The sequence below is a fragment of the Dromaius novaehollandiae genome, chromosome 1 (assembly GCF_036370855.1).
Source record: "Dromaius novaehollandiae isolate bDroNov1 chromosome 1, bDroNov1.hap1, whole genome shotgun sequence".
In the NCBI taxonomy this organism is placed as follows: domain Eukaryota; kingdom Metazoa; phylum Chordata; class Aves; order Casuariiformes; family Dromaiidae; genus Dromaius; species Dromaius novaehollandiae.
The window spans coordinates 114,149,028-114,174,705 of NC_088098.1; the positions used below are offsets into that span (position 1 = coordinate 114,149,028).

Genomic DNA, 25,678 nt, shown 5'->3' on the forward strand with positions numbered 1-25,678 from the left:
ACATTTGGCCAGTATAACTGTGCATTCTATTCATTTCTACAGAATTCTACTATATGCAAGAGAACAAATACCAGAAAATATTCATCTAGGATTTTATTGGCAGTTATTAATGGGTCATTAGAAGAACATGAAAACATATGTATTTTACTCTAGGATCACCTGTGCATTCCAAACTTTTAGTAAAGTCTCACAAAAACACGTGAGAGACAGAAAAGTATTATTATACCTATTTTGTGGAAGAAACAAAATAGCAGAGAGATACTGAATGCTCAGAGTTGCACAAAAATCGAGAGACAGAACCAGTTTTCAAAATTCCTGGTCTTATGTGGCAATTAAATCTGCTTAATGAATACTTCAGTTATGAAACTTTAGCTTGATAGGGGGGTGGGGAAAGAAACAAAACAAATAAAAAGAGTAATTACCATTCATTATGAAAAGAAACAAGGTTAATATTTGTGCTGCATCAATAAGTATACCCCTTTCTGTTCACAGTATTGTGATTGTGAACCCCTAAGAATGAGATGTAATTACAGAGCACCCTGAGACCACAAGCACTTATGAATCAATGGCCTCACATATAAAACAGTCTCACATATAAAACAGTCTCGCTTAATACAAATTTTCCTCTCAGGCAGAATTGCCGAGAGGCATAAGTGTTTTCTGTTCAGCAGCTCCCTGGGGATGTATATAGCTAGGGCCCATGCCCACCCAAAAAAGCCAGCTTCATCCCTTCCAAAGTCAGAGCCGCAACTCTGAGAGGGGATTCTGAATGTCGCAAAGCACCGTTCGTTAAAGAGAAATACATTCCTATTCATTTTGTGGGAAAATTACCTCTGAAAGTGGGGAGAAAATTGTGGTGAAAGAGAGGAGGAGAATCAATAGAAATCCCGACATTTTATTTTGAGATCAAGGTGAAACAGTGCAATAAAGTTTGATTTTACCATGTATTTGAGGCAAAGTTTGGCAGTATCAGCTCTCTCGGTGAAGTCATGGTGGTGCCTGAGCCCCTTGGCAAGGAAGTCCCAGGCTCACAGGTCACTGCTGCTTTTTCTCCTCCTTGGGGAGTTTATCAGAGAACTGGCAGCAAGCCCAGAGCTGCCCTGATGTGGTTGCAGGATTTATGGACTACCACTATGTGGCAAAGAGTCCTAGCTGCCTGACATGGGAAGCCAATTTTAAAGCTAAGATTTCTGTAAAACTCAGAACTCGGGAGATAGTACCGAGGTCATCTCCACAACTTAAATCACCCCACAGGCTGTATAGATTAAAGTGGAGTATTAACTAAGTGATCACATTTATTAAGTCAATTGATCGTGCTCACAGAAGGAAAATGTTATTCAGTATTTCCTTGAGTCCTCATTGATTGAAAGAAGTCTCATTCACTGCACAGTGCCCAAAACCTGCAGCCAGTAAGGGATTTTTATTTTTTTTCTTCCGAGGCTTTAATCAATAGCAGAGCTGTGTGTCTGCAGTAAAGTACTATCTTCAGTGATGGTGAATTATACATTATTGAAACAATGACCAGTAGATATGGCAACTTCTCTGTCAGTTCCCCCACCTTACCACTCCCCAGCATAGATTACTGATTTCTATCCTATATTGACACATACCAATAAAAGGTACATTTTCAAGGAAGAAAATGGGTCTTGCCACTCACTATCCTGATTTATAGTCATGCTATAAGAATCATCTATATGTTCCTTTATGCTTTCTCTCCTTAAAATGTACAGAAGTGACCTGTAAGCTTAAGAAATAAATTGCTGATATAAATATGGTGATTATATCATTTATACATATCTTTTTTCCGAATAGCTGATTCCCCAGAAAACAGATAAAATAAGTTGTAGATATTACATTAGTATTTACTAATGTAAATTATAAAAAATAGGTTTTCTTTGTACTCTGAAAAATGTTAATGCTGTTCATGACTGGGGTTAAATCTTATGAAAGACCACAGCATGATAGCATTACCATTTTCAGATGGTTAGTATTCTTCAAGAAGTGTCCTCTACCCATTCTTCCCATCAAATGCCTTATGATATTGAGTTCCTGTGTCTGGATTACTTAAAAAACTTAATAAAACAAATATAGCTGCACTAGCAAGTTCACTGGCTTCAAATATAATGAAGTATTGTGACGAACTAAGCGATATAGCATTAGATTAGTTACCAAATAGCAATAAGAGGTTACTGCTTGCCAGAGGTTATAATGGAATGGGAAGCTATCTCATTCTAGTGCTGTCATTAGGGACTCAATGTCTGCTGATGATTTAGGATTTTCAATACTTGCACATATGCAGTTTCCCAGGGAGAAGTTTCACTTCCATGATAAGAAAAAATAACTCTATGAAATTTAATTCTTTCTGTTATGAAGAAAGTCAGGCTAGATGATAATTGTCTTTTCTGTCTTCAAAATCCTAAGAACATGGAGTAGAGAATATTTCTTTGGAAAGATACTCTCCCTCCAGGAAAGAATACGTATGTAAAGCTGGGACTGACCTAGCTCAACTCTCCTGCTGCTATACCTCATGACCAAAATATCATTTAGTTTTAACTTTGGTATGAAGACTCCTATTTGGTTAAAGCTAAAATTAAAAGGGAATGCTTGGCAGTCCTAGGCTAACAGCAAAAATGCTGTGATTTGGAAAAGGTCTACCTCTTTTTGAAAGAAATACAAAGGTGGAATCAAGGTAGAAGCAGGCATAAGTTGAATGAAAAAAGCTATGGAGCTACTACTGAGATGTGTGACAAGGAAGAAGGCTACAGTTCCCCCCTCTTCCCCTGTAATCAGAATCCAACCAGGTTTTTTTTCTGCTCGTATGTATTGGCCTAAAACTACCAGCTCTCCCCTTCTTCCAGCATCTGTGGCATTATGCCATTACAGCATCTTCTTAGATCCTTCCTTACTTCTGGCTGGCCCTGAATTTCTTTTTTTGAAAGGATACAGTAAAAACTGCTTCTTTAAACCCAAAAAGCAATCTAATAAGAAGGAGAAATAGCCAAGAAGGGTTTTCTGCCTATTTTGGGGGTCTCTTTTATCCATTTACTCTTCCCTAATCCCTGTAGTCTCTGGGAACTATAGCATTCAATATAGAGATTTTCTTGCCTCTTTTTCTGTTTGAATTGACCTCAGTGGTCTTGTTCAGCTACTTCCAAAGGCAAACACTGGGCCAGGACCTGCAGTGCACAGTACAGCACGCACAGATCCAGAACCCACACACAGCCAGGGCCTTTTCACACCCAAGCTCATTTTGGTATTTTATGCTACCCCATAGCTTGAAGTTTCGTACACAGCTCGCTTTATAGCTCCCGCTATATGTCAGAGCAGGGTCCAAAGCAGCCAGCACACTGTGCTAACTTTAATGAATAGGAAATTGGAACAAGGGCATCTGAAATCAAGATCTTTTCGCAAGGCTCAGACATCACACTAAGACCCAAAGTCTAGAACATTTCCTCATCCTTCTTTTTGACAAACCAAGCAGAGCTTCTTAAAGAAGAATGATATTGGTAGTATGATGATGATTGTTCTGAATACGCAAGTCTCACATTTGCTGCACTTGCACAGAAAATGGAAAACCAGGATTTAAATCCACATCATTCACCATAATGCTTCGACTCCAAGACCAGCAGGAGGCTGGCACCAGCCAGACCAAAGGTCAGCAAAATTTCAGAGATCTTTAGGCCAAAAATACAAAAAGGAGCATCACCGTAGCATAGCTATTGTAATGCTCTTCTTCTGCAGACAGTTGCAGCATTTTGCATTCAAGACTTAATGGTAAAATACAGAAATGGCCCTGATCCCAGTACTCAAAACCCAGATCTCTGTGCAGCTGTGTGGGAGCCATGGTCACTAAGCACTGTTTTCATTTATTCTCATGCTAGTCCAATGATTCTTCAAGACCTTTTTCTACTAGCAGCACCGCTTCATACACACTGGGTAGGGATTACTCAGAGTACCTTATGACCCATCCGAAAACAACCCACAGATGTTTCCCTCCAAAGCACAGCTCTGAATCCCTCTCTGGCAGAAGAGGGGACTAAATCTTTATCTCCCGCTTCTTTGAGAAGTACAGTCACCATCATACTGGCAATAAGAATGAAGTGGACATCATTGTCTTTCAGATTTTTAACTGTTAGAAACACTGTATTTTTTGAGAAACTTGGCACATTCAAACATAACTTCCAGATTAATCTCTTCCAAAGGAACATCCACCTTCTGGAGTCCCCATAGGCTGAGATGTGAGCTGGGTCCACGTTCTGCAGAAGCGTGGCCAGTCTCCACCTTTTAGCAGACAGAACTCCTAGGGGAAAAAACAAGTTTAATCGCACATAAACTTTAGGTGTCAGGTCTCAATATCACGTTCAGTAGCACAGCTCCGGACTTGCACAAGCGCATCCCACCTAAACCCCGCTTCAGTGGGCCATGTCCCCGCAGAGTGCCCCTCTCGCTGCTCACGCTGGGAAGCAGCAGCCTTCTAAGCCAGCCGCGCTCCTGGCTGGGCCACTGCTCCCACCTAGCGGCAGGAGCTCTGCAGGGTCGCCGGCCTCCGCCGTGAATTCCCACCCCACCCCCGCCTTTGCCAGCTCAGCACCTCCCGTTTCACCCAAGGGAAAGGCACTGCCTGAGCGCTAATCCATCAGTGAAAGTTAGGGAAGGGAAATTCTCTAAGTTGTACTGCCCTTGGCTTTGAGCTCCAAAATTTACCATGCAAAGGTTATGAGCTCTAGGGGAAAAAATACACACACACACACAATTCAAAACTCAAAACCAACTTCACCTCTAAATTCAACACACTCCGATAAAATTTTTGTTTCAGGCTAGGATGATATTTGTAATGGGGTTGCTGTTGAAAACTTACAGAAAGAAGCAGGCTTGTTTCATTCTTTACAGAGAATGCTGAAAGTGGTAAACAGAACTACTTTTTACCATTTTGTTGCAAGAAACCCATTTTGTCCTTCTTCCCAAAGGAAGACGACTGTTTGTTTTGACAAAAAAATTCATCCACTCTTGGCAATTTCAATTTTTAAGAGGGAAAAATTGTAAGAAGTTTTAAATTACATTTTTCAATGTGATAGCTGAAGTGTTATGTCTTAATAGGAAACATTTCACTGTTGCTATATCTGAATGCAAACCCACTTAGTGCAGCTTTAACAAAGGCCCAAATTTATTTATCTTCCTAGGCAATTTTTAGCAGTGAAAAAATGGCAATAGCAAACACATGCTAAATTTTGTCATCACCTACCTCTATAAACATATATGAAATTTATAGTATGTCCTATATCAATTTTTAGTTGAATAATCTTATATATAGTGCCTGAACACCAAACTTGACAAGGACCAGTTTCTTATCAATCTGCGTTTTAGAATTTGCAGCTGACCTCCCAAGATTAATCTTGGGTGACTTTGAAGCATTTAGAACAGCGCTTCCCTGGTACCCAGTAACGTGAGCTCACACAGCAACCCCTATGCCTCAGCCTGCATGAAACGTGCAAGAACTGACTCATGAAACCTCTTAACACCCTACTCCTCCTTCTGAATTTGTTGTTTGAAATGGACCAACAGGTTCCAAGATTGGTTGATAAGGTAGATGAAGAGAGGAAGAAAGACAGACACAAAGTGCAACAACAAATTTTGGGGGGTTCTATATAAAACTAAAGTAAATAGATTTTTCAGCACAGCTATATTCCTTTCAAATCATTTCCAGCATTGAATACTGTAAAAGCCCTCCCCCCTGCACAAGAGCTTTGTTACATGGAATTCCAGTTAAAATTAAAAAATTCCTAAGAGGAAGAGTTTGACCTTCTTCAGGTGATAGGATGCAAGAGTGGTACTTCTGAACTTGATTCCTAAAATGCAGGACAGGTAAGACAACTGCGTGGGTTGGCGATGCAGCAGCTTAATTTCAGAAGAGCCCTCCTAGATCAGTTCCCACTTAGATAATTCCACTGTGGTCTTGGGTAAAACAGAGATAGCAGACACCTCAAAAAAAAAAAAAAAAAAAAAAAAAAAAGCAAGTTCTGTGTTCCTCAACACAGTAACCAGTATCTTCTTTGTAGCAGAAAAGAAACTGGTCCAAAACAAATACTGCATTAGGTTAGGTTTAAAATACAAATACTTGAAGTTCAGTAAAAATATCATTTATAGTCTTAAGAAAATAAAAAGAATATGTGTGCATACTCTTGAAGTGAAAAAGTGAAAGTATCAAGTATCTTACTTAAAAGAATTAAGCATCTGATATTACTATAAAACTTGAGGTAAATGCCTCATCATTTGCAATATTAATAAGGAAAAATCAGTTCTTTCAATATCAAAGTCTGCAAGGATATGGAATATACTTAAATGCGTGTTGTGTTTAACAGGAAACTATACTATAGCCTGTTGCTATACTAACAGGCTTCAAGCTTAATTATATGCCAGTAAATTTGTACAGCTAAAGATTGCACAAACCAGAGAAACACATATGACCAAACATTTTAACACATCTTAAGTAGACTTTTGCAATTTCACCAAAAGCTACTTTTGTCATTTGCATTTCTTCTGTGCTCTTACACATTTAGTTTTTATTTACTTACCTGGTTATAGTTATGAGTATACCATTTCATTCAGCTAGGTAAGATTTCCTTACTTAAATGTATTTCGCTTGAAATGTTACACTGCTCTTGCAAAACTATAGTATCAACTGATTAGGAAACAAGTGACGTACTTAATGGCAGAAGTAGGAAGGGGGATAAAATTCAAATAAAATATTTGCAGTTCAAACAGTACTAAAATCTCTTCTGGTCTAAAGAGTAAAGCTCTAATGAGCTAGGGATGAAAATGCAGAATGTCAGAACACCATCTAACAGAACCCCCTAGTGAAATTACCTGAAGTCATCATACTTAAATATCAAAAAAAAAAATGGAAATGCCTAATAAGTCTTCTTATACTGGGGATGCAAGTTATAGATAATGGTCCTGGTACTATTCTGGAAAATTATCTTTAGAAGTGATATCAGCTGCTCTTGTACAGCAGACATACTAATGTCAAAGAACATTTCAACCTTTATCATCCCGTGTAACTTAAGATTTTTGTCCTAGTATATCAATGGCACTTATGCTGCATTCTATCGATGGAAAAGGAATCTTCTGAACAGGCAATACCAAAATGTATTTAATTTTAATTTCATCAGGAAATCAAAATTAGGAAATAATCTTTTGTAAATGTTTACAGGTTTCTGTAAGGGCTTTTTTTTGTCTTGAGTTTCTATTGCAGAAAACAAAGACGTCAGTGGAATTTCATCATGAAGCTCCAACAAGAAATAGATATGTCTGTTCACAAAAGCAGTATTTACTTCATGGAAGACCAAACAAATGGTCTTGAAATTATATAAGGATAGAGGAGATGGTGTTATCAGCTATCAGTTCAATTACAGTCCATAGGTCAAACCACCAATCACAGAGTGCAACATCTGAACATATACAATTGCTGTTAAGATAAGAACACAGGTAATTGCAAGATGAGTTACCACAAATAAAACATTCATTACTCACTTAAAGAAAAGATCAAATTTGTGCCTCGTAACAGTGGCTGAAAATTCAAATTAACACAGACTGAAATGTGTGATATTGGCTTTGTACCTATCTTTAATTTAACTCCAGAGAAGTCAACTGAATTAACCAACATATTTTTTACATATAACACATATAAGTCACGTAAAAAAAATTTATTATGTACATTTAGAGGTTAAAGATAACTTAGACTGATACAGTTTTTCCCTCTTCAGTTCCATCTTTTGCTTCACTACCACCACCTTCTGCTTCCAAGTATCTTTCTTCAGTGATCTGCAGAAACACATTGATTGTTATTTTTATTAACATTATTCAGTTCTCCTTCATCCTGGAAATCCTCCCATTAAACTGTCATTATAGCAAGAATGGACAGCCTACAACAACATATATCACTGTCCCCCAAACTGACCTGAATTTGAAGCATCTTCATGCTACTTTTCTGTTAAATTTGTTTGGACTAGGCTCTGAGTACATTCTTAGTTAACTGATTTCAGTAAATATACAGGGTGTTTTCTCCTCTCTGCTGACACATAAGTAAAATATTTGATTTGAAGGTTCTGAAACTTTTGTTATTTAATTCTTAGCAAGTTCCCTACATTTTGCCATGCTTTGAAAGTGAGTCTCTGGTTATATGTGGTATATGGTATTTTTCAGTTCCATTTATCTTACAAACTTGCTGTTTTAGGTTAATTCAATCAGTGTAAAGTTTCCCTTGGATGACTCCATTTCAGCTTTGGAAACACTTTTTCTGATGGGTGAATGCTCACAGGAAACTTTCAAATTTTCTATGCAGGCTTTAAACAGAGAGGAAAAAAAATCAGAAGTAGGTGTGTCTATCTAGTTTACTGAAAAAGTTTTTCTTTTTACCTCCAGTAACTTCCACCTAGATTCACCCTGTGGTGCTAGCTTTCAATCACGCATTTACTTATAAAAAACATTGTTGCTTGTGTTCTCTTATATCTGTGGCAGAAAACTTCTACTTAAATTTATCCAGGTATCTAGATAACCCTAAGCACATTATTCCAATTTGAAGGTTTTTTCCTTATTCTATATTCATGATCAAAACAGGAAAAATAATTGTTTGTGTAAAATTTTAAATGCCAGTGTTAATCCTAGAGATGAAACTGAAAAATTCTAATATAATTTAAAGTGATAATTACTTAATGACAGCTTAGAGGGGCTATTGCAAAGAGCATATGGGATTCTCACAAGCAGACATCTTCAGAGTCATACATAGATGGAAAGACACTGGTATAATTTGTTCTGGGTTTTTTGGAATAGTACAGATTGCATCAATTGAATAGTGTATGTTTTTATTAAATAGGAACATGCATTTTAATAACCAACAGACATAAAAAAAATACCAGTATGCTCTCTAATACAAAGATATTAAGGTATTATCAAAGATGTTAAGATATTATCATGTGCATCCAACTTTTCTTTACCTGTTACCCTCTGTTTAAAATTAAAGAAATGTTCCTGAAGATATTACCCGTCTCTAATTATTCAAATTCTACACTACGATATTGAATCTTCATATTTGGTAAGGTATACCTCACCACTGATTAGACTTACCAGTCTTCTAGACCTTTCCAGCAATTTGTGCCACACAGTGTGGTGAGCCTGTATTTAATGACATTGAATGACATTACTGTAGGTGAAAAAAGTTATTATAGAATAGTTTTTCACTGACATATAGGAATGATGGCACAAAAACATAACAATCCTTAATTCAGAAATTACACCTTATGGGTCAAGTGTCCAATTTGCTTGTGTCACTTTAGGGGATTAAAGAGGATTTGAATCCATGTTTGCTGATGGCATGCATTTATTGTACATTATGGAATCACTGAGGAGCTAATGGGCAAAAATGGGAATTCAGATGGTGTGAGGGAGGGAAAAGGAAGGGTACATGAAGCAGAGGCAAGGAACCCAGTGCCCACTTGTCCCTTGAAAACTCTCCTGCTGTAGGTAACAGTACATGTTCTAGACCCTAGGCCAAAATCATGCAAGTCTATAGGAGGGGGAAGAAAATGAACTCCTCCCCCCACCTACAGTTCTGCAAAGCCATTGTTCAAAACAGATTATTGCTAGAATTTTATGATCTGACATCACTTATCATCAGTATAAATTCTAAGTTCTACTTTTTTCCCCCCCTGAGTCTGAATAAACAGTAGCAGGCAAGGTAAACAATTAGCCGGCATATGCAATTAAAAAAAATTAGAAAAAAATCCACACACCACATAACCAAAACCACACTTTCAATATTGGGCTCACTGATGCACTCGAAGTTCTGATTTCACATTCAAAATAGTTCCCAGGAAAATGAACCTCAAATAACCAAAGCAGTCGTTATCCTCAGCCTTCACCTTCTATTACTGTTCACATTACCTCTGACTTATGTTCAGTTACCAGCACTGTATAAAAAAGATCTGAAAATAGGTCAAATGCCCTTTCTTTAAAAAAAGAAAGAAGAAAAATCTGTAGCAAATGGATTAGTCACCTTTAAATGGATTAGTTACCTTTAAATGGATTGGCAGGGACACACCCTGAAACCTCCTTATCAATTCAGACTGGTTAGTCTGAAGATCATGGGCTGATGTTATTTCATACTGGTAACAGAAACTTGTCCGCGGAATGTGAGGGCCTTCACTAACATCAACGAAGTCTCCAAACCTGATGGGAGCCAAAAAAACTATGACAAAAATATATTCTAGTAGAATTACAAGCTTACCCATTTGTTTTCATTTTTGATTAGCTAATTCTTATCTACAGAACACTGTAAAAATGATGAAAGAAAATCCATGCAAATCCCAAACCAATTCTAGACAAATCTCCAGTTCCTCATTTCCAGGTTTCTGCAGCAGAAGCATAGGTAGCAGTTTCCTAAAATGAATTTAGAAAATTCAAACCTCAAGTCCAGAAGAAAGGTCCTAGGCTCACCCAAATCTTTGAAGCCATGTTGGCTTTCTAGTGGTATAACGCTATCATATGCCAGAGAAAGATTCATCTCCAAGATCATATATTTCCAGCAGTACACTGTTTATCACCTGCACAGGCATTTCCTTTTCATGTTTTGGGAAATTGCAAATCAATTAAAAAAAGTGAGAGACAAAAGGGAGACATAGCAAATGAATCTTTAGAATATATTCTTCTTCCACGAATTAATTGTTAAGCCCATTTTCCTTCATACTCAAAGTAGAGAGTGGTAGGAGGGGAAGAAGGCCTGAAGAACAGACATAACACTGTTCTAAAATTTAAAGAACTATCACTGCAAAGACATCTTTTCATTTACAGAGACATAAAATCCAAAATCAAATGGAAAACAATTCAGACACCTAGAGAACTGGTATCTTACATAAGCCTAAGCCAGTCAAAAACCCCTTTATTACACCTGAGCTACAACAAGATTACTGCCTCTAGCCTAAGAATTTTACATCTTAGGCTGCATCCCAGCAGCCAGTTCCATTCTCATCTGCAATGCTACAGGGCAGTAACTTGCCATTTAAGAAAAGCTTGACACCTCTGGCAAAAAAATGTCTATCCACTGGACAATGCTGGCACTTGTTTTTAAACAAGTATTTGGCTTGTATTTCATTTACATCATCCATCTCTAGAGATTCATTTAGAGTTTAAATAAAAGCATTCAAAGCAGTAAGACTTAATAGCACTAACCATGTTTATAAATTTTAAAAAAATTTAGAAACTTACCGACAGCCACCAAGTGTTAACTATCAGAAAATCATGCCTGTATAAAAAACTTAGGACAAAGTACAGAAAATAACAAATACAAACAATTTTTAAATTTAAAAACTATCACAAGCAACTTACCCTTCTCATTTGCAGATACTACTTGTAATATAATTAAATATTTCAGTAAATCATTACAGAATGGAACTTTAGTTTTACTCACCTATGTAACATTACAATTCCTTCAGTGTTCTGCGAAGCTTTCTGTTTTATCATTTCCATTTTGTATCTGAACAAGACAAGAAAGGATTAAACAAATCCTCATCTTTCACATGTAATTCTTATGAGAATAGTTAAAGATTTCTATCAAGAGCGTTTTTTAAAATCATGTTCATATTTATTCATATTAAACTAACTTTCCATTTTTTACAACATTACATTCAATAGAGGTGCTTGGAGTTGGTCTTTGAAAAGAAGATTAAAAATGAGATCAGCTAGTATGACCAAGAGAATGGAAACATGCTCAGAGTAGTGGAAGAAGTACCTTCTTACTTCATCTGTCACACCTTACTTTAGACTTGCATGAAACAGCAGAGATTTAATTGAACTTCTAAGTGCCTTTCTAAAAGAAAGGCAAACTCAGACACTCACCTGTTATGCTGAAACATTTCACATGCTACTTTTGCTTCAACATGCAGTGCTTCAAATGGCAGATCTTTATGAATTAGCATACTGGCATCCCTTGTAAGAGAACGGAAGTTGTCCTAAAAAAAAAAAATTTATACATATAAGACTGTCACCACTGTTTCTCAGCCATACTTAATAGACAAAGCATAGGAAAACAAATAGCACTGACAGCAGTCAGGATCATCTACTATAGGCCCTAAATGTAAGAACATCGCAATAGAACTAAAACTCTTATCAGCTACCTGTTGCTGAAGATCATCACTGTTTAAACGGACTGATTCAATGCCCAGTGAAATCAATAGGCATTTTTCCATCAGACTCAACATATATTAATTTGAGTTAAACTTCACATATTCTCCCAACTCAATATGTACATACATAAACTTGCTCTTGTTAAGTATTCATTTACATATCTTGTTTCCCACAGTCATGATTCCATTTATAAATGACCTCTATTCTGATGGAAAAAGAAGAAAGAAGTACTGAATAATTAATAAACAGAAACTGACTGCCTTGGTCCAGAAACCTAAGCTTTACATACTCTGATTTGTCACTAAATAAGAAAGTGTTATCAGGAGAAACTATGCAGCATATGTATAATGCCACTTCAGAATTATTTCAAACTAAGTTACTTCAACTACAAGATCATATTGAAGAAAAATTCTGCATTTTATTAATATTGCTTTGTTAGTCATGCGTACTTCTCCCAATATGCGGGCATGAGAACAAGAATAGGCACCAGAAAAGTAAAATATTCATGATCACACAGACCACTAAACAGTTATGAGACTTAAAAGTTTGTAGATGAGATTTACTGAAGAGCATGAAATATACGCTATTAAAGAAAATGCACTCACGGGTCTCTTAAACAATAAATTAATTTTATAGTAAAGCACTGAAAAACACTGAAAATACACAAATTACACACATTTTTACTTTCATAGAGTTTGGTTCACATAAATGTTATAAGCCTATGGCTGCATCTACATTACCAAGTAAGCGTGGTTGAGGAAGGGCAGATATGTATAGAAATACAAATGGCACTGAGGTCCCAAAAGCTACACTAAGCAAGTTTTTGGAATTTTATTTTCAACTAGAGCTAGTCTAGCCCCACAGACCTAAAAATACGTAAGTATTTGGAGCACATCTCTTGGTTTAATTTTATCTGAAAGGAATCCAGTTTGCATGCTCTGAGATCACACTGCAATGAGAACCAATATGTGGTAAGTATGGAGATATGCTTTGAAAGCATATTTCCAATCTAAAATAAAACACTAGTGTAGATATACCCTCTGCCAAAAAAAAGACCCAACTCCTCCTGCCAAAAAAAAGACCCAACTCCTCCTGCCAAAAAAAAAAAAAAAAGAAGAATCTGACAAGGATGTAAGCTACAACTTTTCAAATGAGAAGTTACAGTATTGTGCTTACCTTTGTTGGCTTCCAGTCATTGAGTCTACTGTCCAAAATTACATCATAGCAAAAAGCTCCAGCAATCACTGCAATTCCAATTGTAAAAAGAAAAGAAAAAAAGGTTTGTAATAAACTAATTCATTGCCACAATACAAAGTCTTCTAAATATATCAATGAATGAGAAGAAAAACAGAATGAAAAACAAAAAACGCATCATAAAATATAAGTTTTCAGCTGTGATTACAGAGCCAAATGGCAGATTAAAATTGTATGATTTTCATTTCATTGCATGAAAAATATTTATTCCAAATTAGTTTAAATTTAATGATGCTATAATATACATCCCCATAAAAAATAATAATGATCTATGCTGTTTCCCAAAACTCTCCTAATTTCTCAAAACTGGGGGGAAGGATGAAACCCCACTTTGACAGCATTTCACATTTTTCCCTTTGTGTGCAACACACATTAAAATTGCACCATTCAGTTGTAAAGAAGACTTTTTGCTTAGAGACATCAGACAACACTAGGGCTACAGTAAAATATTTATCCATGACACAGGCAGTAGGAACTGAAATTTCTGAAATAGTATAAGATCTGTTTGTTCAGTTATCTCTTCATGTATATTTATTTAGTTATGGTCATCTTAAAAATCAAGCTTATGAACCCAGTAAACCTCACACTATTTCTATATATAAACTATAACCATATAATTTAGTATGCAAGATTACTCCAAATCCTGGTCAACTGAAATACTCACTCTATGCTTACCAGACAATCAGGAAAAATTCTGATTTTGCTAAAAAGGGCATCAGTAGTGATCAACTGACCAGCAACCTACCAGGTTCTTATACATCAAGTGCCTAAGAAGTCAGGCTTTATTAGTCAAATAACCTCTCTCTTCTCTGTGTCTTCTCACTTTTGTAAATTTTAGATCAGAGCACAGATGAGCAAGACTATTTGTACTTTGGTAATCTTCCAACTTTGAGGTATACATGGCAATTTTTTAGTAACTTGGGTGCTCACAAGATTATGCAGAGTTATTAGGGTAAATTACACAGAAACATATCACACCTAAATGCCTTCCTCGCATTACTTCACAAAAAAAGAATTGTGTCCCTAAGTAACTAACAAAGTCAAAAGCACTCTGAAATCCAGTTGCCACACCGACCAACTTTCTGTACCTTGACACAGAAACTGGATTCAACCTGACTATCGTAAATTAAAGAAATCTGATATATCACACTACTCTTTTGATAATTACTCTTTCAATGGAGCATCCAGGACTGCAGACTGTCTTGCCCTGCCCTCCCTCCTATTAATATTGGGTTGGGTAAGAGTGCTGACATCTTCGAAGCATAGTGAAAATCTACTACTTCAGAGAGCTATTTGGATAAATTGCAAAAGAACACAGACTTAGTCCTCAGCATGCTGACTGACAGGGAAGAATGGTTTAGGAAGAAAGACTGTTGTGGTTTCTCCAGTCCATCCAGTCCCTTTCAGAGCAGACATATCTTAGCTGTTTATGCACAGGTCAGTAAGTCAACACAGTCTAAAGCCTGACAACATAATCCAATACAAATTTTGGATTACTTGAATACACCAATCACACCTAAAGGCTAAGACAAGCATTTAGCATTTAATATACATACAAATGCTAAGTACCTTCAGTCACTGGAGAAGGAGCCTCTGATTTGCTTTGTAACACTACTTCCTACACACACACTTAAGAAGCAGCAAGATACAAGACTGTCAAATATAAAACATTTGTATCACCTGGTACTTCTGGACCTTTAACCAGATTCACCGAGTACTCATCTTTGAAAGCTCGCTTTAACACACATGCCATGATCATGGCACAGGACCGCCAGTAGGCCTATGAAGAGAATTTCAAAACACAGACTCATTACCTAGAAGCCAACAACCCATACCAGGCAGAAATCAGCTATTTGCTGCAGAAGAACAGAATTAGACATAAACCTAACCATCTACTCAACCATTACATTCTTTAGAATTTAAACTTCCATTTGGAGATAATTAAAACATCAATCAACAAAATCAAAACTGCACTTAAAATACAAGCCAGATGTTTCCCCAGAGATATTTAAGTCATAGAATCATACAATAACATAAGTTGAAAGGGGTTTCTGCACACCACCTAGCCCAAAACCCTGATCCAATTAACTATAACCATGATGTGCAGACCAATGGTTAAAAATATCTAAACCTTCATGACAACAAAACTCAAGGAAGTGGATGGACATGGAACTGAAAGAGGCACGCAGGCTCTCATGATCATAATCAGTCACCCGCAATTGTGTAACATACAGACTCACCTTGTTTACTTCCTCTGGATCTTCATCTTTGAAAGTAAGGAACTGAATTTCACATGATTTGGTCAAGGGTCTATACATATCCCAAACTTCACCATCCACAAGAGCTAGTACTGATTTCTTGCAATGCCATTCACTTAAGTCTAAAGAAAGTGAAAAAAAACTACACAGTTATTAACATTACTCCTCAAAGCCAGCAGTTTAGACCCCTGCATTTGTAACAACAAAGGCAAGTTTTACTTTTGTAAAGGACCAGGAGGATGAGCTATAACAGAGACTATAAAAATTAGCTCAGCTCCTACTGGGTTATTTTAGTACATGTGTATTTTAAACTTAGCAAATATAAATATTCTGGCTGTATGAAACTTATCTTGGCCACTAAGATGACAACAACACTAACATTTGAAGCTTGGACAGCAAATACTCTGATGAATTATGCTGCCAACTGAAGTGCCAATGGCACAACCTCAGTTTAAGAGTCCATTCACTTACGCATGGCACAATTGTATGGAGTAGACAAAGCTTTGTTCATTACAAAAACACTGCCAGGGTGAGATTTTCCAACGTATTTTACTTCAATTTTCTCAATGCGTGGATAAAGCGATAACTGTCTCTCTTTCTCTTCGGTGAAGAGTTTATTACGCATCTGGATAATTTCATCTGAGGTCAGTCGAGAAGTAGACGGTGTGGTGACGAACCCTGGTGAAAGAAACGGTTTAAGAGCAAGCAATACAGAGCTTCCGAAGCCTCTTTGTAAGATATGAATTAGCTTCTTCTGCAGAAAGGAGAACATGACATTTCACTGCTAATCTAAGCATCACTCTTAGCATGCACTAAGGTGAGCATCTCAGCAGCTCTCCCGGCCAGCCCACCCTTGGCAACTGCAATGTTCAAGCAAAGCCACGGCCAAAACCCCTAAAGGAACGAAAGCTTCAGTACGTTTTCCCGACTGCAGAGGCTCGGCACAGGTCCCACCCCGGACACGTCGACTAAGAGCACCAGCTGTGCCGGCACCCGTGCCGCGGTACTCCCTCCTCACTCGAGCAGGAGGGCACAACGGTCGGAAACGGCGCCAGGTGGGCGCGCGCTCTGGCCTAGCACAAGCCCCGCCAACGACCGCCCCAACGGCCGCGCCGAGGTCGAGGGCCGCCCCTCGTCCCTGCCATTTCCGCGGAGCCGGACGCGAGGGGGAAGGGACGAGCGGCACCGAGGCGCCCCCAGGCCCAGGCGCCAAGGGCGACGGGCGGGGCCCCACCAAGCCAGGGCAACGGCCGGGCGCCGCGCAGGCCGAGCCCCCCCCGCCGAGCCGACACTCACGGCGGCCGGCCCGTCCGGCCCGCAGGCAGCGGGCGGCCCAGGGCGCAGCCATCTTCCCGCCGCCTCTCGCCTTGGTTCCGCCGGAAACAGCGCCGCCGCTCCGCCCTCGGCCGCCGGCGACACAGGGCGGCGCCGCCCGGGCGGGAGCGCGGCTGCCCGCTTGCTGCGGGGCTCGGCGGAGCGCTGCTCCCAGCCCCGGCCCCGCCGCGTCCCCCTGGCGCTGCCCGGCGCCTCCCGCCCCTCAGCCGCCCCCGAGGTGCGGGGCCGCCGAAACGCCCCGCTGTGCCCCCCCGGGGAGCAAACCGAGGAGGGGGTTGCTCTTTCCTGCCTTTTAACTCCCCTTGCGCACACACCCAGGTGTACTTTACCTCTGCTGTGCTGCGGGGGTGGCCCGCAGTCTCCCTGCCCGCCCCCTTCTCGAGTGGATCTCGCTATGCCACCATCCTTCACCTGCAACTCTTCGCATTGCAGCTGCGTTTCAGAATGCCTTGAAACGCATCCCAGGACAGACCTGGAGGAATCAGAAGTCATTGGAATTTCTTGTCACCGGGTCACAGCCCTGCGGCTGCTGTGCCCCGACCCTTTTCACCCACCGGCCCCGGGGGAGAGGAGCAGCGTAGGGCGACGCTCTCACAGTCATGCCAGCAAAGGGTGGCGTCGGTCACTTTGCTGGGAAGGGGCAAGGGGACTTCTTACATACAGTCTCATCATTTTGAATTATAGCATTTACTGAAATCCCTGGAGAGCGCGCCAGTCCGATGGGTTCAGGTCTGATCAGGTAGCCCGTCTGCACCTTGCTGGCATGGTCCCTGTGTTTTCCAGTAGCTGGGTGAGGCTGCTGGTGAACAAAGATGGCTCAGCACTAGTTGCAATGTAAGCTGGAGCTGAGTGGGAGAAGATTTGCTTCAGTTACAGGCCTGTCCCTAGGCAAGCTGGAGGACTGGGGAAGTGATGAGCTGGGCAAACAGTAGTGTATCTCTGAGAGAAGATGGAGTCCAGGCAGAGGAAGGAGTACCTCTTCTGGGATAAAGAACAACTAGCACAAGAACAGTAGGCTCAAGCTGGAAGATCTCATTCAAATCACCCAGGAATCTATCAGCCAAACACAAAACCTTAAAGCTCTCCCAGAAAAAAAACATTATTGATGAGATCGTGAAACACATTCTGACCACACAAAGTCCTTGCTAGCTGCAGTTTTTGAATGGCTTTAAGATGTATATTCTACTGTCATGTAGGATTGATTGCAGATATTTAGTCTTGAGTTTACACCATCTCTGACTACAGCAAGGTCCCTGGTTGAAATGATCTTTAGTCAATTTTTCTTTGCTCTGGTTGAGCAACAGAGAGAGAGAAACGTTTTGCAAAAACAGCCAAGTTTCCTTTATTACTCCAACTCCATACTGCTAATTCCAGTTTGCAGTCACGAACTTCTCTATCACTTTTCCTCCCCAAAAGATTTAGGCAAAGCATGAACTGCCCACATAAAAAAAAATATTGCTTAAGCAAAGTTAAAATATGTTTAATCAGAATTTGTTTTATGTTTTATAGTTTTGATGATGGTAGTGTTCAGCCGGATCCCCAAATGACAAAGATATAGCAGCCATCAAGGATGTAAATGTTAAACAATTACATTGAATTAGTGCCTTTAGGAGCTGAAGGATGTAAGAAATGTTGTTCTATTAAAAAAAATTAAATTTGTTAATACTGGCAAGATGCAATTACAGAGAATTTTCCACCATGGAAACACTTCTGTTGAAGCCAGATGGAGAACCAGGAGGACTGATTTCTCTTGGTTCAGTACCTGACACTGGCTTCCCTGTTCACCTGGGCTCTGATCCAGAAAACCAGATATATGACTACTGCAGCTATTCGTGCCCTTCATGAAGTTCTTTGATAGATTAAGAATTTCAGCAAGTCAATCATCCTTCTTCTTTATTTTTAAAACAAGTTAAACACAACACAAATACTATTACTTTTCAGCACAGCAGGCATATTGCAGACTGCATACTTGTATGTGAAGACACTTTATAGCCTTGAGATGAAAGGTGCTCAGAAAGCACAAAGATGCTATTATTATTTATATTGTTATAGCTCAACTATGCTAATTCTTCTATTAACTTTTTATTTTATGGCTTAAGGAATCATGCTGTCAATGATCACCACATCATATAATCGTTTTATTTTAAATAGTTAAAAAAACCCAAAAGTTCACAATGTAGGATATAGAAAATAACATTTTAATCTATTAGAATGGAAGATCAAAGTGGAGAAGGAAAGACAGAAATAAATCCTAATCTCTCACTCAGAGGAGGTCTTGAATGACAAGAGTGAAATCTTTCTTGATACTGCATTTTTATTATTACAGTCACTCTGTTTTAAATTGCCTCTTCCTAATCTCTGAATCTTTCTTTGTACAAGCATATGCAATTTTTATTCAGCTTACTCTTCAGAAAAATGGAGGTAGCATATCTAGTCCCTCCTTCAACCTGTTTGGTGTCATTCTGGAACCACAAATCAGATAAAAAGCCATCTGAGACCTGCAATGCACAGCACACCAAGGGAGCGTGGTCATAGCCGTCTGTGTTCTGGCAGTCTTTGGCTGACAGAGTGATGCGCTGTGGAGCTTTACCCTCCAGTGGAAATCAAAAGACATCTGAAGCTTCTGTATATTTCTCTCCAGGGCATCTCTACAGCCTCTGGACAAAAGAAGAAAAGAGACGAATAATAGTGGCATAAATTTGGGGTTAATTTAAAGAGTCAATCTTTATGCATATTTTTGATTTATGATGCCACATCTGGCTCACAACTGCAATATCATTTTTCTATTTTCTACTTGAGGCTTCTGTGTGAGGGAGAAAAAAAATCTGGATCCATTAGAACTGTGCAGACTGAGCCAAGGACAAGCTGGGGAGATTATTTTCAGCTGCCAAACATGCCCGTCAGCAGCCTGTAGGGGACTTACAGGCCTGCTTTAATCCCCAGGCTATTGATCTGGATCAAAAATGGAGCTGTGTCAAAAAACAAAGGGCTTCGGACTGAAAAGTACGCTGGGAAAGATTTGGCTGAGCTCCAAAGGCTGTTAGTGTGTCACAATACTGAGCATGTTTGTAGCTAGGTTGTGGGGAAAGAGAAGAGACAGGTAACAGAAGTGGAGAAAAACAGTCCAAAAATAATTACAAGGCATCAGTCTTCACACAGCTGCCTTACTTTCAGGAAAACCGTGGATGTTATTTTGTAACATGCAGAGAATGGGAGATTGCCCTGTGCAGCAGTAGGAACCCCTGAAGCGCTCTTACCCCACAGTGCATGACCCCACATTAATTTATAAGTGACAAACCATGACTGTTCATGGCCCTCATGGTTCCAAAGCCAACTCTGAGGTGGTTGATAAATTGTCTTCAAAAGCAAAACTGGCTTGAAAGTTCCTGCCCCTCCCTTTGCCATTTGTGGTCATTTCTCACTAATACGCTGTAGATACACAGTTGTTGCAGAGCTGTACTGAAGTGCTGCACTTTACAACATATCCATGTTATTTTAGTCGTCCGGCCTAAAGTACAGCCTCGCATACTGATTCATGTGCACAAGTGAAGCGATAGCAGTAATCCATGGCCAGAGGCACCAATTTCCTTGGTTATAAAGCAGGAGTAAGACAACACAGTGTATAACTACATGTTAAGAGGCATATTCTTCATGCTAGGATGGAGCAGCACAGTATTTTGAACAGTAGGGTGAAATAATTCTGGGTCTACCATCATCATCATCGTGGCTGATATATTGTCCACTCTTGCTTAGGCTGAATCAGGAAACATTCTACAGAGCCAACTACTTCTGTGGATTTCTTTTAGAAATGCACCTTTGATTGCTACTGAGCTGTCTGCTCAGTGCAGAAATCTTGTAAATCCAGCTGAAAAAAAAAAGGCAGTAATATGCTGCAAGTCAAAGATTAAATTCTATGACAGATCTCAGGGCAATTTTTTATTCACAGAAGAAAGCTACAGAAGTAATTTTTATTACTGTTATCTTGTTTTATCCTCACATTTTCTGGCTTTCCTGGTTCTAGTTTGGCTGCCATATTAAATATGCAATATTTTGACAGTCTGATAGAAACATAATGTTCTATCACAGCACTCTAATCCACTTCTTTATGCAGCTAATCTACAGCATACTGCCTCTGTCTTTAAACAGCCATCAGCAACAGTTTTGTGGGAGAAAAAGGACATTTGAAATCTTATTTTTTTCATCTTTTCTCAAAACTACACTTGCTCACAGTTTTCGGTTTAGAAGTGCAAAACAAGCGGATAGTTTGCCAATTAAATCATGTTTTTCCAGCCAGAAGTTAAAGTAATTGACACATGACATGACACAGCAAAACAAAATAACAAAATGCCACAGAAGTAGAAAAAGGAGACAAGTCCTGCTGTAAACAGAGCAATGTACAGCTCTCAAATTAATACCCTGTGGGGCTGGGGCCGAGGGGTCCCATGGCCAAGCAGGACCAGAGCCATGGCGAGGTTGGAGCTGGCACTGCTGCAGCATCACGGGGCAGCGACTGATGGCCCCAGGCTGGGCTGTGGTGGGGCTGGAGCTGGGGCTGGGGCTGGGGGAGGCCTGAGGTGGGGGGTTGAGGGCTGGTAGCACCTGCAGGGCCCTGAAAAATCCTTCATACTAAAGAGCAGGCCTTTCAAACTGATGGACTCAATGCACTGTAGGCTGTTAGACTGGGCACAAAGAAAAACACGTAGCCTATTGATTGGTGACTTAAAGAAGCAAGGTTTGGGGAACAGGAAATACACGTTTTGGTGATTAATCTGGTTGATTAAACAGAATCTGTTTTAGCGATTTCATGAGTAAGTTTCCATCACCTTGTCGCATCCCAGTCCCCAGGACTACACCAGAAGGATCATGCTGCAGCCATGTAGCTCCACTCTCCGCCACTTCCTAGAACACACGTGACAGCAATTTGATACACTTGGAAAAGGTGTAACAGGTATTTAACCTACAGGCTACAGCACCAAGTCTCCAATGGCATCTCTGATCACCGCGAGCACAACATTTCTCTTTTAGAAATATGAAAAAATTTGTTTCCTCTTCTCTAAACACAGAAAAATCATTTTCAAACATGTCGATCAAAATTTAGATAAAAATCCCAGTAACGATCAGCCCTACTATTCTGCATATAAGTAGAGACACAGATACACTTATGCTCAAGGGTGCTCCTTTGTGCATCTTATCCTTTCTTCTCAGTGGCTCCAGATCTTAAATTTTCCCCACCAATCCTCTCACCATAACTAGGCACAGTCATCAGCAACCTACCTGTTGTTACAGATCAGCTAAGCCACACAAAAAAAGAACCTAGATGATGAATTTAGAAAGGCACAGGAAGAAAAGGGAAAAGTAAAATCTTCCATGCTCACAGATCCCCTACTCACAGATAGATACATGAACACTACCACATCATTAATGTATTGCAAAATATGTAACTACTTACACGAAACTATGGTTACAGGAGTTGGTTTACTTAAACTCAATGAATAAACTTGGAATGTGTCAGGTTTATGCCCAGGTGGAGTACGCTACAGAAGCACAAGCTTTTTTTTTTTTTTTTTTTTTTTTAATGGCAAAGATGAACATTCAGTAGCTCTTCCATGACTACCTTCTAGTTTGGCATTTGTAAGCCATGATAGAGTGATTACATAGCAATGAATTAGCACTTAAAAGAGTAAGATTTAAATAGACAGTTCTTTTCTTGTAGGTCAGAAGTTTTCCCCCATAATACACACGTATTTAAGAAAGGGAATCATAATCATCCTCCTCTCTTATCTATCTGTAATGTGTTTGAGTACTGCATCATAACACCTTTGTAACCAAATACAGTAGCTCTGATCTGTTGTATCAATTTTCTATTATAGCTCAAAGTTATTCTAGAAATCAGCATGTGAGGTGCAGCAAAAGAGGTGTAGGGTGATTTGGTTTTGTTCCCATCACAAAAAAATAAATCTATCTGAGAGGAGAAAACAGCAAAAGGAGTAATTTTTAATACATATTAATTTCCTGTACTCACCTTCATCATCATGTCATTAACAAAAATTAAAAGTGATCAAAGTGAAGATTCAGTGTCTTGGCTTATACTGTTTCACAAAGGTTTTTGCAAACTCACGTTCAAAAATTCTTTTGCATAAAGCTGTTTAACACGATGATACCATAATGCAAGAGGTAAACTTATAATGTTAGAGCAGATTGTCTTCAACACTCCTCAGGTGGTTAGCGATTCTCATTAAAAGGAGAAAGAATTACATACAAATTGTAGATTTATCTAAAATATTATCTAATGAAATTACTGTAATCTTTTGGTTTCTGAATTGCTGATACTAACAAGCAGCAAAGTCTTGAAACCCTGTTGCACTTCCACACAACCCTTAAAGGCTTTTCTATGGAAAGAACTTGACTAGAATAGTTATTACAAAATAAGATAGCTATTCTTGGTCTGCATTTTGTGTTAGGATGCTAATTATAGACTATTCTTATTATTCTAGAAAGGAGTCTCTATAGATAGCCCTTCCAGAGTAACTGCTAAATTGAGTATCTTGAACAGAAAAGTTCTTTCATGTTGGTTTCTCTGTGCTGTTTTAATTAAATTATTTTTGCTACTTCTAAAGTAAAAACACTAACATTCTATTAAAAGCATAGGATAGCAATCTTGTACTCTTCTAACAAAGTATTTACAGTATCTTTAAGAATATTATTGTTCAGCAAATTACATGCAGAAAATGTATGCACATTAAATGAACTATATGCATTACAACCACTTTTCCAGTATTTCTGTAAATGTATTGAGAATATTCATATTTAATTCCTGCTGTTTTCTGCAATTCTATAAAGCAGGCAGGGAAGCTGTGATCTAGTCTTTGCTGAAATAGAAAAGGGGAATGGAAAGAAACTGTGAAAGTACTGTGAAACTGGTAATAAATAGAAAGCTGGAGAGACAACTTTATACACTAGATCCTTGCTTTACCTCCCAGAGAAACAAAACAGTGAACAAGCAATTTTACTCTTACTTAATGCTTACATAAATCCAAAGAATTTAAATGGATTTACTGTAGTATAAGAGTCATGCAAATGAAATCCCAGTTAAACCCTATATACTATTCTACATATCTGGGCAATTAGTGCTGAGTATCTACTGTGGTGGAAAGACTACTGCAGCTAAACTTCATCCCATTGTCTAATGGGCTATCTTCTCTCATGATTCATCTCTTAATTTGCTTTGTCCATTCGTTGTCATTATATGAGCTTTGGTAGTTAGCCAATGAATTATCCCTTAATTTAATTCAATACTGCCGTTTCTTATCATCCCCACCTCTATACCCTTTCCACCAGGCTCCTCCCATATATTTAAATTTTATAGCAACATAGTGTTTATACTACTAAAAAAGTAGTATAAAGTAATCCTGCAGAAATCAATGAATCTTTTTATATGCTTAAAGTTATGATGTGCTGGGCCACACACAATAAAAAGTTTTTTATGTTGCCTATGGAATAGTTCTGATTTTATTATATATGTGTTACCATTATACTATAGCACAATTAATTTTTGCAGAAATACTACTTGTATTCTATATAACCTTTTGCATGTGAAGAAAAGCTTAAAAAGATTTTGATATGAAGAGTTTCATGGCATTCTGCTTCTCTGTGCTCCATTAGATTTCATTTACAAATAAACTCTCCTCTTTTTGCTATACACTAAAAATATAGCCAATCTTGCTTCTCTGATTACCAGGGAAATACTTATAATACTTTTCTTGTTATGAAAGCAGATTACATCAATCGTAATACATTTTGAGATGTGATTAGAAACTACCGTGTACTGTTAATCTTCATGATGGGTACTTTTCCTTGATTCATAAAGGGCATTAGACCTCCTGTGTATTTAACCCAGAATTTTCTAAACTAGCATAAACTAACAATGAGGAAGACATTGAAGGTCACTTTGTACTCTATCTTCTACTGGTGTAAGGATGCCCCTCTAATATATAGTATTTTGTCCAATCTAGCTGTACATGTCCAAGGACTCCCTGTGACTTTAAAGCCTGTAACTTGAAAGAGCTACCCTGAGATACCACCCTGCTATTCCTACTTCTCTTTATACTAATTTCGCTTCATCCCGGGTGTGCTTGACTTTGGTACAGTGATAGTGATCTTCTCCTTTAAGAAGTTTAAGCTTTGTGTAATCACAGCCCAAGCTTATTCTTTTGCAAGAAATTTCATCGAGCGTATGAAAATACCCCATTAAAAAAACAAGCAAACAAACAAACCACAAACAGAATGAAGAACTTGGTGTGATAAAAGCCGGGGAGCGTTGGAGGGCGTTTTTTGGTCGCAGGTGAAGACAGACGAGCCGGACCGTGCCAGGAGCCGAAGCCAAGGTTGCCGTTCGCTGCTGCATCGTGATCTGCCTACATCATGCTCCGCGGACGGAGCAGGCGGCGAATTAAAGCCGAAATCTGCAGCCAGCTGCGGGGCCCCTGTTCCTGCCGCCGCCGCGGAGAGACAAAGCGTGCGAGGAAACTCGTCTTCTGGCGCGGCCAAAGTTTGCCGCCGCCGTCGCAGCGCGGGAGGCTCCGCCGGCCGCGGAGCTCCTCCGCACCCGGCGCCGCCGCGCGCCTCACCCGGCCCCGCACCGCCCCCCGGGCCGG

The 25,678-nt window shown here is 39.2% G+C and overlaps 1 protein-coding gene and 1 long non-coding RNA gene across 2 annotated transcripts; both read right to left on the reverse strand.

Moving 5' to 3' along the window:
* Window positions 1-7,605: 7,605 nt before the first annotated feature.
* On the reverse strand, window positions 7,606-17,109 carry MRPL39 (mitochondrial ribosomal protein L39). The gene is made up of 10 exons (XM_026096206.2): window positions 16,986-17,109; window positions 16,161-16,367; window positions 15,672-15,811; window positions 15,112-15,211; window positions 13,354-13,421; window positions 11,890-12,002; window positions 11,462-11,527; window positions 10,071-10,224; window positions 9,124-9,171; window positions 7,606-7,821 (listed from the first exon to the last, which is right to left on the reverse strand). The coding sequence occupies exons 1-10, from the start codon at window positions 17,035-17,037 to the stop codon at window positions 7,735-7,737; spliced, it is 1,035 nt and encodes a 344-aa protein (XP_025951991.1). The 5' UTR covers window positions 17,038-17,109; the 3' UTR covers window positions 7,606-7,734.
* Window positions 17,110-18,488: 1,379 nt separating this feature from the next.
* LOC112980967 (uncharacterized) lies at window positions 18,489-25,667 on the reverse strand. Its single transcript, XR_003258563.2, has 3 exons — window positions 25,298-25,667; window positions 21,848-21,923; window positions 18,489-19,681 (listed from the first exon to the last, which is right to left on the reverse strand). It is a non-coding gene; the product is annotated as an uncharacterized LOC112980967 (long non-coding RNA).
* Window positions 25,668-25,678: the final 11 nt, after the last annotated feature.

Excerpts from the sequence above, each read along its gene's own strand:
- MRPL39 (XM_026096206.2), bottom strand. The coding sequence starts at position 17,037 with ATGGCTGCGCCCTGGGCCGCCCGCTGCCTGCGGGCCGGACGGGCCGGC. Across the intron at positions 13,422-15,111 it reads TAAAGGTCCAGAAGTACCAG|TGATTGCTGGAGCTTTTTGC; the intron begins GTGATACAAATG and ends TTGGAATTGCAG. Across the intron at positions 11,528-11,889 it reads GAAATGTTTCAGCATAACAG|ATACAAAATGGAAATGATAA; the intron begins GTGAGTGTCTGA and ends TGTCTTGTTCAG.